Source organism: Macaca fascicularis, chromosome 2 (assembly GCF_037993035.2).
Source record: "Macaca fascicularis isolate 582-1 chromosome 2, T2T-MFA8v1.1".
In the NCBI taxonomy this organism is placed as follows: Eukaryota; Metazoa; Chordata; class Mammalia; order Primates; family Cercopithecidae; genus Macaca; species Macaca fascicularis.
Genome location: NC_088376.1, coordinates 169,664,948 through 169,677,605, shown reverse-complemented (window position 1 = coordinate 169,677,605; position 12,658 = coordinate 169,664,948). Strand labels below are relative to the sequence as shown.

Sequence of the window (12,658 nt, the reverse complement as noted above, 5' to 3'; positions counted from 1 at the left end):
ATTGTGATCATTGCACTGTGATTTTATCTGAATGAATGCTCTTTTTCTTGGGAACCACGCACTGAAGTATTTAGGGATAAAGGAACATGAAGCATGCAACTTACTTCCAAATAGTTCTTTAAAAATGTGTGTTAGTCAACTGCAAAAATATGGAACCAACCTAAGTGCCCAACGACCAATGAGTGGATAAAGAAAATGTGGTATAGACACACCATGGAATACTACTCAGCCACACACACACACACACACACACACACACACACACACACACACAAAATAATAATAATAATAATAATGTATTTTGCAACAGTTTGGATGGAGCTGGAGACCATTATTCTAAGAGAAGTAACTGAGGAATGGAAAACCAAATACCACATGTTTTTACTTGCTAAGGAGCTAAGCTATGGGTATGCAAAGGCATACAGAGTGATATAACAGACTTTGGAGACTCAGAAGGCGGAGGGCGGGAGGTAGGTGGGGGATAAAAAACTACATATTGGGTACAATGTATATTACTCAGGTGATGAGGGGTGCACATGTACATGCATGTATGTGTGTGCATACTCAGAAAAGGAGATAAAATGATAAAAGAAATGTGGAAAATGTTAATAATTGATGAATCTGAGTAAAGAGTATATAACAGCTTTTTATATTATCCCTGCAAATTATTTTGAAATATCAAAATAAACAACTTTTTAAATAAAAACAAACTTCCATTTAATAAAAAAATGATGCAATAGACAAACATTGAAACAGCCATGGAAAAAAGCTATGAGTTGTAGTATTTATGCCATATACACATACCTGTCTGTATTTGTGTTAGACTGAGAGTTTAGAGAGTTATCCAACTCATTCTCATTCTCACTTTCTCCTGACTGGCTATTAATAGTTCCTTCTTCTTCACCATCTACATCATTAAGAGCCTGTCTCAACACAACAATAAAAATAGCACAAGTTGATTAGATATATATTCAGACTTTCTTTTTTTTTTTCTGTCATAACAGAAGAGAGGTCCCTCCTCCTAAGCCTTCCACATGTTGTAGAACACAAATCCTCTCACATCCTTCCACTCCTATCAATTATCCTATCTCTCGAACATTTTCAACATCTCTCTCTGTAGTGGCTTGAGTTCACCAGCATTTAAATGTGAGCAAGCCTCTCCCATCTTAACCTGACCCTATACTTACCTTAAGCTATATATGTCTTCTTTCTTCTACCACCAAACTTCTTGAAAGAGTTGTTCCACCCTCCTCACTCACCACCTATGCCCTGCAACTTTGCTTCTGCCCTATTGCTCCACTCAAACTGCTCTCTACAAGGTCAACCTCAACACACTCATTCCTAAATCAAACGGATATTTCTGCCTTTGCCTTCCCTTACTTTTCTGACCACTCATTTCTTTCCTTTAAAATTCACTTGGCCAGGTGTGGTGGCTCATGCCTAAAACTCTAGCACTTCGGGAGGCCAAGGCGGGTGGACCACTTGAGCCCGAATGTTGAAGACCAGCCTGAATAACATGGCGGAAACCATATCTCTACAAAAAAATTTTAAAATTAGCCAAGTGAGGTAGCCCACACCTGTAGTCTCAGCTATTCAGGAGGCTGAGGAGGGAGAATAACCTGAGCCCAGGAAGGTCGAGGCTGCAGTGAGTTGTGATCGTGCCACTGCATTCCAACCTGGACAACACAGCGAGACCCTGTCTCCAAAAAAAAAAAAAAATCTACTTGATACACATTTCTTTTAACTCCCATAATACCGTATTTTCTTAGATTTTCTCCTACTCTTCTGGCCCTTCCTTCCCAATCTCCTTTACTGATCTTATTTTTCTACCCTTTCCTTATATCTGATGTGACTCAAGTCACATCACACCTACTAGGTAAGCACTCAATAAATTTTAGCTATTATTATCCAGTCTTACCTTGTTTGGTACAAACGGTATTCACAGAAGTGCAATACAGTTAAGTAAGAGCAAATCTAGCAACCACAACTAGCATTTGTTGATATTTAAACTTTTAAAATATTTACCACAAGGCCTATATCAACCTTTTCTCCCCTCATCTGATCCACTTTCTGAATGTTTTTACCTAATTTCAAAGCTATAATTACAAATGAAATGCTATTAATTTCCAAACCTCTATCTTCACACCCAGATCTGTCCTAAGCCCTAGACATTCATATTCAACTGCCTCTAAGATATCCCTATTCTGGCCAGGCACAATGGCTCATTCCTGTAATCCCAGCATTTTAAGAGGCCAAGGCAGGAGAATCACACGAGCCCAAGTTTGAGACCAGCTTGGGCAACAGAGCCCAGGAGCATGGGCAACATGGAAAAACCCCGTCTATACCAAAAATACAAAAATTAGGCAGGTGTGGTGGCGTGCACCTGTGGTCTCAGCTATTCAAGAGGCTGAGGCAGGAGGATTGCTTGAGCCCAGGAGGTAGAGGCTGCAGTGAGTCATGACTGTGCCACTGCATTCCAGCCTGGGTGACACAGCAAGAACCTGTCTCAAAAAAGAAAAAAAAAAAGATATCCCTACTCCATAGGTCCAAGCTGAACAGCTTTCTAACCCCTCCTACCATTCTTCCAGAAATTCTGTTCCTGCCAGTATTACCTAAGACCATGAAGAGCGTCACCATCTACTCAAATGCTCAAGCCAGCAAATGAGGAGTTATCCTTCTTTCTCACCTGTCCTGTCCTATCAGCCACCCAATTCTGCCAACTCTACCTCATTTTAACCACACTCAAGTCTATCCCTATTCTCCTTTATTTCCTTCCTTATTCAGGCTGGTCTTCAACATTCGGGCTCAAGTGGTCCACCTGCCTTGGCCTCCCAAATGCTAGGGCTTTGGGTCAGGCCCTCACCACTTCTCACTAAGATGCCCACCTAAGTCTTCTAACCAGACCCTCTCTCCAGTCTTGTCCCTCCCCAATCCACCTTCCACACTATACTGGATCTCATCATGACTCCACTCTTTAAAATCCTTCAGTGGCTCTACTTTTACTTTCCAGTCCTTAGTCCTTCAGGACCTAGGTCCTATTTGTCTCTCTAACCTCAACTCCTGCTACTTCCCTAATCCAATGACAGAGACATGCCTTAATCATCTATGTATCTTAGCATCTAGTGCATGATCTGAAATATCACATGATGAATAAGTGAGTAGGTTTAGTCTCACTAATTCCTATATGGATGAAGAAACTAGGACCCAGAGAACTTAAGTAATTCAGTTGTAATTTCATTTTTTCTTGGTGACTCAAGATTATCTACAGCAACACCAATTTCCCTTCTGATGTATAGTGGTCCTCTGCTTATCTATCCAGGTGTCCTCTCTCTCCTCCCTCACCGCCATTTTTCTCTGCTACCTCTGCTTTGAGAGGCTCACATCACTGTTTTTCATCTGCTATCAGCTGTAAATTGATAAAGAACTTAAACCAGGTAGGTAAATTAGTTGTATCAGTAACATTAATTTGAAATTCTACTGCTGTATTAATGGTAATAGGCTCAGGTGTGAGAATGGACTCTTCAACAGAATAAAATGTGACTGCTTTATTCCATGTTCCTGGGATACATCGTGTACTTGTTTCCAGGCTCCAATTAACTGAAAAAGTGCTTCAAGTGTGACTGAAATAAATAGGGCACACTTCACTATATGATTTATTTAAATCAAAGTAAAATCTTCAGTTGAACATACTACAGCAATAAGACATTCTAGGGTGATTAAATTTCCAACTATCTGAAAGCTAACTTCTCATTAAGTGCCAAAACATAAATGGTTTTTGCCTGGAAATATGGCAAAAGGTTTTGGGCTATTTAAAATATGTGTAACATTTTACTTAATTGTCTTTGGAAGTATGAAACAATATAATTAACATATCTTTTATGATTCTGGACCTTGCAACTCCCTAGGAATATCCCTCTGATGATTCTTTTCTTTTTTCACAGAAACTATAACTTAAGAAATTTCATTAAATAGATACTGAGTCCTAGTCATGCATAAGTTGTTTTATTTTAGTATTAAATTATTCATGGGCTTTTAAAAAAGTTTACTATCTCAAAATTCTAAACATTTTCATTAATTAAGAATTCCCATTAGGTTAGAACACAGCTAACTAATGTTTTACTAGTGTAATACAATTCTACCATATAACTAGTTGATAAATTGCAAGTTTCTTGGGAAGCTGTTTCTTAAATATCCTAATACATTAAGAGAGACTAACATTTATGAAGTACTATGTTCCTGGTATTACACCAGGAACTTTACATAACCTATCTCACCTGATCCATGCAACAACGATATCAGGTACATTCTAGTCCCATTTAACAAAAAACAAAGAAGCAAAACACGTTCTGAGCCCACCCAGATATTTTAAGAAATCAGCTCAAGATCAAATAGCTAGTAAGTAGATCCACCTGACTCCAAGTGGAAAGACTCCCTGCTGTTTCCACAATGATTGATGGTGGCAGTCTTGTGGAGCCACGTGGCCTAGATTTGAATCCCATCTCTGATGCAAACTATGTGATCTTGGCCAAGTCACTTAAATTTTCTCAGCTTCAGTTTCTTCATCTGCCAAACGGGGATAACAACAGTATATACACCTACTAGGTAAGCACTCAATAAATGTTAGCTATTATTATCCAGTCTTGTTTGGTACAAACATTACTCACAGAAAGTGCAATACACTTAAGTAACAGCAAATCTAGCAACCACAACTAGCACTTGTTGATATTTAAACTTTTAAAATATTTACAAGGCCCATATCAACTTAAACTTCCTTTCAGCATGAGTGTTATAGCTGTGAGTAGAACACATTACCTGAGGTTCTATGACAGACTCATTAAAGACAGATTGGGTCACAGGGTCTTGATTTACCACAATGGGACCCTGAGAGGAATCAGGAGCCACTGTTACATTTGGAAACCCTGCAAAAGGAAAAGAAGTTGTGATGATTTGTTTCATTTAATTAAATTGACTTCACAAGCTATATACTGCCATTGGTTTGCATCATCATATGAAAATCTTAAACAGCAGCTCACATTAATGTAGTGCTTACTATATGCCAGGCACTGTTCTAAACATACTTACATATATTAACTCATTTTACTGTGATAAAACCCTGTAAGTACTATTACTATTTTACAGATCAGTAAACTGAAACTCACAGACATTAAGTAACTAGCCTAGAGTTAACACTAATAAATTGGCAAGCCGGAATTCCAACCTTACACAAAAAATTAATGATGTTTCTAGAAGATTAAGATAAACAATGAACTACACACACATTAAAATAAATAATGCGTATATCCGACAAGAGGCAAAGTTCCTTTTATAGAGACTGAAGTTGTTTTAGGTTTCAAATTAAGCTTTACTCAAGTCACGTTTTAAAATTACAAAATCCTGTACTTTATACCACAAGATATTTTAGTAGATTAAAACAATTTACTTTTCCTTAGCTGAATTATTTGTAACACAACTAGTTAATATTCTTAGTGGAAAGGAAACAGATTATAATGACTCTAACCCTAACAACCCTTGTAAATCCACCCTATAATACTTGTAATACAAATAATATGATGCCTAAGAAAGGATTTTAAATTCTTCCAAATAGTTGTGGGCTATAGTTAATAAAAAAAGAGAAGCTTTTATTTGAATTGAATACCTGTGCGCCTACGAGGAAACAGCTCTTTTGCTGCAGCTATTAGATGATCAGATTTCTCCAATACATCTTGCATCTGGTATTGATCAGAAAGAATCTAGACACGTGTTAATGACAAGTGTTATTATTCAGATAAACATGTATTTTTCAAATAAAAATAATTTTTCAAATCACAAAGGAAAAGACTATAAAGAGGCCAGGAGCATGGAATAACCATAGGCTACCTTCCTAAAATCCTTCAGCAGTAATATCCTTAAGTACCACTAGATGGGGCTATGACAATAATTACTGGCTTTCAAATACTTGACTGCAATCAAAGAAATACTCACAATTGTGACCCACGACATTTACATACATGCAAATATATGTACACATATATACATATATACTTGTGTGTGTATACAAAATAAAAGTTTTAATTAACCTTGCTCCATGAGAACCACTGATATTTTCTTGTAAATTTCTATTCTATTTTTTAAATGTTGGCAGCAACTCACTAACTTCACAATTCATTAACAAATTATAATCCATAGTTTGAAAAACACAGATTAAAGATATGAATCTTTGAGCCATAAACTTAGAGGTGTTTCAACCACTAGAGTGAATTCAGAATCCACTAATGTAACTCACTAATGTGTCATGACCTACAACTTTAAAGACATGACATAAGATATGAGTTTTAGGATTAGACAAAAAATGTGAGGCTTCTGTGTTTAAAAACAAATCAGTTTTTTACCCTGGAGAGGTAGGAACACAAAAAGTAACATTTACAGTAGTGCCTCTGATTATGCACTTTCAACTTAGAAACTTTCATAATTATAAGCAAGGCCACAGCTAGAGTAAAAGCCAGATAATTCTCGCGGCACCACCACCAGATGGCATTCTTAAGTTAAAAGTACTTGGAAACAGCTCAGCTTCCAACACTGACTCAAATTGATAAAATACCTGGTAACAAATGCTCTTACCAGAATTTCTCTATACTACGGAATCAAGTATATACATAATGTGACCTCAGTTATTGTTTTAGGACACAGAAAGAAAAATAGCAAGAGTCACATTCTTCATTTTTCCCCTTCTTCCCCCACTATAGCCAAGCAGGTTGGCTGGCTTAGTAAGAAGAAAGCCCTGAATTTATTCCTTCCACAAACATTAAGCTTTGGAATGGTATCAAGTCAAGAGCACATTAGAACCAGAAGACTCAGAGTCTAGTCCCAGTCAACAACCCTTCCCCAGCCCTACGGGGTGGTAGATGGATATGGAAACATTGAAAACCTATATACCACTCTAGAGATGTTTGAGAATTTTGCTATAACTTAAATCATATTATCCCACAAACCAAATTTCTACTCCTGCTTAGCCATCTTGCAAGTACAAGCAATTACAAACTTAGGAAATAATGTGAATGAATGAGTATAATCTTTCACTATACTAGAAAAATTACACAAAGCTTATTTCCTAGTAACAATTTTAAGAGTTTACTTTTTAAAAAGCATTGACCTATCAAAACAAAGAGATGGAATTGACACATGAAGATTATAAATAATCTTATTAACCATATTGAGATCTGATACTGATTATAACGAGGTCTCATGTAAAAGCCATTATCTGTCACCTTCTGCTAGTGCAAGCTTGTCCAACCTGTGGCTCAGGACAGCTTTGAATGTGGCCTAACACAAATTTGTAAACTTCCTTAAAACATTATGAGATTTTTTTTCACAACTTTTTTTTTTTTTTTTAGCTCATCAGCTATCATTAGTGTTAATGTATTTTATGTGTGGCCCAAGACAACTCTTCTTCTTCCAATGAAGCCAAAAGATTGGACACTCCTGCTTAGTCCCTGCCCTTGAGAAAAATGGTGTGAGTGGTCAGAGATCACTGTACTGGCTTTTACTTCTTCTTTCTAGATTTATAACTCCTCTCATAAAGCCCATCCTCTTGATAGGTAAACTGATTTTCACAAGCCTAACTGCATATATTACTCCTCAAATAGTTTGCAGAGCACAAACTTAAACCTGTAAGTGGTGGTACACATGTTGGATTTTCAAAGGATCCCAGTCCTTGCAAAAAAAAAAAGTCATTATCAGAAACTCGTCATCTTAGCCCTTTTTACCATGGTAATAGACACCAGGTAGAATTGGGGAATTACAAAGAGACTTTAGGAGTTATTACATTTGGGGATTTATTTTTGAAAGCCTCCCTCTCCATGAGTGAGAGGGAACCCTAATTTGCTTGATTCCCATGGCATGGGTACATCTTACAGCAAATGAAATCTAAGATGATGCTGGCCAAAGATCTTTCTCTTAATTTATGTTAATCTAGGAGTCCAGCTTTAGGTGGATGGGTCCTGTTAGCTTTAATACATAGTGATGAAGCTTATGTGAATATGTGTAAGGAGGCTTCTTCCTTTGGTCCACTGCATCCCTTAAACAGAGACATTGCAAATTTACCAACATTGAAATAAAAGATGCACATATCCATTGACTAAGCAATTCTACTTTTAAGAATTTATCCTACAAATATATGTGTACCCAAAAACATTTTCAAAGATATTTATTACATTATTGATAGTAGCAAGGTAGAAAACAATCTGTGGGTAACTGACAGTACTACTTAAGTATCCAGCCGTGTTCTTTTGGTTTCTCCTTTAACAGCAGAACTCCTGCATTTTAGCCAATTACACAGCTAGATTTCCCAACCATCTTTGTAGGTGGGAATGGCCATGTGATGACTTTCTGGCCAACAGGATATATGCCAGAACTTCTGGGTGACATGTAATAGGAGTAGCATGCACCGTTCTTCCTGTTTCCTGCTGGCTGGCATATAGCTGAAGGAAGCTGCTATGGCCATTCTGTATTCAGAGACAGAAGTTGTGTAATAAAGGACTGCAGAGTTCCCTACCAGCTACCACTTTCCTCTCAACTGTTTCATGAAACAGAAATAAATTTGTTTGTTTAAAACAAAACATACAGGACAGTCTTTTTTTATTTCCAGAAGCTTAAACTGTACTCTAATACACAACCTAAGTGTTCACCAATAAAGCACAGGATAAATAAATTGTGGTACATCTATATGCTACTGGCCATCAAAAAGAAAAGGTAGATGTCTAAGCACTGACAGGAAATTATCTCCAAGGTACGCTGGTAGACAGAAAACACCTGAATCCCGGTAAGAGCGGAGGTGCTCGACCCCTGCAGCACATTAAAATTACATAGGAACTGTCTAAAAAACACCTACATGGGGCCACATCTTAGGTCAACTAAATCTGAATCTCTGGGTATACAGTCAAGATACAGTTATATATATATATAGAGAGAGAGAGAGATTTTTTTCTTTTTTTTGAGACAGACTGTCACTCTGATGCCCAGGCTAGAGTGCAGTGGCACGATCTCAGCTCACTGCAACCTAGATTCAAGCAATTCTCCTGCCTCAGCCTCCTGAGTAGCTGGGACTACAGGCACCTGCCCCTGCACCCAACTAATTTTTAGGAGCTTTTTTGTTTTTTTTTTTTTTGGTTTTGTTGTTGTTGTTGTTGTTGTTGAGACAGCCTGGACAATCTCAGCTCATTGCAACCTCTGCCTCCCAGGTTCAAGCAATTCTCCCACCTCAGCCTCCCAAGTAGCTGGGATTACAGGAACCCGCCATCATGCCCAGCTAATTTTTGTATTTTTGTAAAGATGGGGTTTCACCACGTTGGCCAGGCTGGTCTTGAACACCTGACCTCGGGTGATCCGCCCGCCTTGGCCTCCCAAAATGCTGGGATTACAGGCATGAGCTGCCACACCCAGCTATTACATAATTTTTTAATGGGGCTTCTTGACTCTGACTGATTCTAATGTGCAGTGAGAGTTGAGAACCACTACACTAGTGCCTGAAGCAGCAGATCTACAAAAAGAAGGCAAAGAAACATCACTCACTGTCTCTCACCACCCTTCTGTAAACACCTACTTCTACCACATCTATAACTTGTATGAGAAATTCAGGACATGAGCAGGAACCACTAGAGAAAGGAAAAAAAGCCCAGAGTCTGATGCAATCCAAGCAGGCTGCCTTTTTTCGTGGTGAGATCTGTTTTTAGGCCTTTCACTGAGAATTACCACATAACATTTAAATGTATGTGACTTGTCCAAGATCACTAAAAGATAATAATCTGTACAGAAGCATTCTCTCAATCAAGCCACGGTTCTTTTCTCAAGCTCATGTAAACATTTATTTGGAAGATATTATTCTTTCTGATGATGTCTAAGACTGTGACTTTCTTTCAATAAGAAGCCTAACAAATACCTCAAAGACCATGTATGATTCAAAGTTGCCATGAAAGGTCAGACAGCTAAGTGCTGTACATAAGCTTCAATCTGAACAAGGAGCAACACTAAAGACAAAGCACATTCCTTTACAATGACTTCAACTCAAATTTAAAAAGGTTATTTGCTGTAGTTTCCTCTTATTTCCCATATTGTTTATCCCTACATATCTGATTACTTATCCAAACACCCCACGTCTGGCAAAAGGTTAAGCCAAAGACAAGTTGCTTACTACTCAGTTGGACAAGCATACAACATTATTATTTTTTTTCAAAGTAATCTAACAGCACTGCTGTTAAGCTGAGAAAAATAATTACAGCAGCTTACATATAAGAAGAGGAATAAGCAAGGATTTTGCTATTCATTTTATAAGTATTATATCACTGAAATCTCATAGCAATACAAGCAAATAATAATTTGAAATACGACAAAATTCAAGCTGAAAAGTTGAATAATTTACTTAGGGTCACATGGCTGGTAAGTTGTAGAACAGGAATTCAAACCACCAAACCAGACTCCAATCATCACTCTGTTGCTTTTTTTGAAGTCCACATGTAGATTATTGAATAAGAACGCAGTGATTACTAGAGTCTCTCCAAAGTGAATCAAATTGAAGGAAAAAGAACCCTATTTATCTCCTTCTTCTCTTTCTAACTCTAATGCAGTTTAGCATTACCTCCTTCATGATAGACAATCTTCTTTTCTCAAGATTTAAAGTTTCAGGTTTCTGCTTCCTCCATTTTCTCTTCAAAGCTTTTTCTTGGAGTTCCCAGTGTACTAATGCTCTATTCTTTGATTTGTGTATTTCATGACGGCGTACCTATATAGAAAAGTACATAAAGGAATCTTTCAGACACAAAGTTGCCTATTCAGATGGTGAAACCACCTCCTCTAGTTCATCACTTTTTAAACTTTTCCTGGTCCGATATATACATGTTTATATACATTCATAGCCAAAATTTTCAGTCCCCTAAATTTTCAAAAATGATCTTAAAGAAGAATATAGAGCTGGTAAACCTACCTAAAAGATATACAGAAAGAAATAATAATTTCTACTACTTTTCTGCAAGACTATCCAGCAAACTAGTGTTTTTCAAACCACAGGTTGGGACTCACTTAATGGATGATAAAATCAATTCATGGGTCAAAACCAGCATTTTTTAAAATATACACATACACACATATACGCACACTAACTGAGCACAACGTAAAAGGTACAAAATCCACTAAGTCATCTTTGGCAAAGACACACTCATTTCATGATCATCACATGACTACCAAGAACTAATAATGCAGTGTGTTTATAGCCCTTCAATGGCCTCATGTGGAAGTGGGTCACTGAAAATATAGATGTTAGGGAAGTAGAGTTCCTGAAGTACAAGAAGAGATACGCGCCACAGGTCTCAAGTGTCAGAGGGGAGGGTTCACTAAGGTGGCTAAGAAATAAAATCAGATATTTGGTTTTATAAGTACTCTAGTATTCAGAACTATGAACATGAACACATATGATAAAGTGCACTGCTGAGTTTTCGCCATGTAAATAAGAAATCAATCCATTAAAGAGATAATAACAAATATTACACAAAGATTCTGACTCACAAAAAACAAATGAAGATTTTTTTTTAGACAATTGAGGAGATGTGAATATGGGCTAGGTATTAGATGATACCAAATAATTATATTTACTTTTGTTGGATGTAATAATGGCACTGTGGTTATGTTGAAAAAAAAAAGGCTTATTTTTTAAAGATGCAAACTGAATATGTAAGCACAAAATGATGTGTTCTCTGGAATTTGCTTTAAAATATTTCCGTGAAAAAAGAAAAAGGTACAATAAATGAAGCAACTATGGCAAATTTTTAATAACTATTCTATCTGGGTGAACAGTACATGGCAGTTATTTCTATTTTTGTCTCCATTTTCCCTTGAGTTTGAAATTTTTCATTTAAAAAATATTAAGTCAGTTGGGCATCATTATTATTCTCAGTAAATAGTTAATGAGCACCTACTAGGATTAAGACTCCCAGGTACACAAAGGTGTATAGGATATGGTCCGTATCTCTCAAAAGCATTAACAATCTGCCCATGGAGATTGGGCATATCCATATAAAGACAAATGATATACATTAGATGTCATATACTCAATGCCTTAGTTAGGTAGTAGTAGTTCAGAGGAGATAACTGCTGGTCAGTTTCAAAAACAGGACTTCAAACTTACTAGAAAACTATAGTAATCAAGACAATGTGGTACTGGCATAAGGACTGACGTGTAAATCAGTGAAACAGAATTGAGAGTGCTGAATAAACGTTTATATTTATGGACAAGCGATTTTTCAACAAGAGTTCTAAGATAATTCAAGGGGGAAAGAATAGTCTTTCCAATAAATGCTGTTTGGACAATGATTATCCATTAGCAAAGTTGGGCCCCCCTCCCACCACACACCGTACAGAAAAATTAACTTACAATGAATCATAGTTCTACATATAAGAACTACAACTATGAAACTCTTAGAAGAAAACACAGGAGTATGTCTTTGTGAATCTTGGGTTAGGTAACAGTTTCTTAGATATAATACTAAAAACTTATGTGACAAAATAAAAAACAGGTAAATTTGACTTCATCAAAATTAAAAACTTCCCTACTTAAAGGACACCATAAAGAAACTGAAAAAACAACTAAGAAAATGGGAGGAAATACTTGCAA

At 36.9% G+C, this 12,658-nt stretch overlaps 1 protein-coding gene across 5 annotated transcripts in view; it reads right to left on the bottom strand.

Moving 5' to 3' along the window:
• SPICE1 (spindle and centriole associated protein 1) overlaps nucleotides 1-12,658 on the bottom strand; it is a 66,125-nt gene that overhangs the window by 40,623 nt on the left and 12,844 nt on the right. For all 5 annotated transcript variants that reach the window (XR_012431703.1, XM_005548127.5, XM_005548128.5 and 2 more), the window contains exons 4-7: nucleotides 10,631-10,774; nucleotides 5,657-5,750; nucleotides 4,813-4,919; nucleotides 805-923 (exon numbers count right to left, since the gene is read on the bottom strand). Coding sequence is in view for 4 of the 5 variants with exons in the window: in XM_005548127.5 (XP_005548184.3) it covers nucleotides 805-923; nucleotides 4,813-4,919; nucleotides 5,657-5,750; nucleotides 10,631-10,774 (464 nt within the window). In the remaining variant the exon portion in view is untranslated. The remainder of the gene's footprint in view (nucleotides 1-804; nucleotides 924-4,812; nucleotides 4,920-5,656; nucleotides 5,751-10,630; nucleotides 10,775-12,658) is intronic.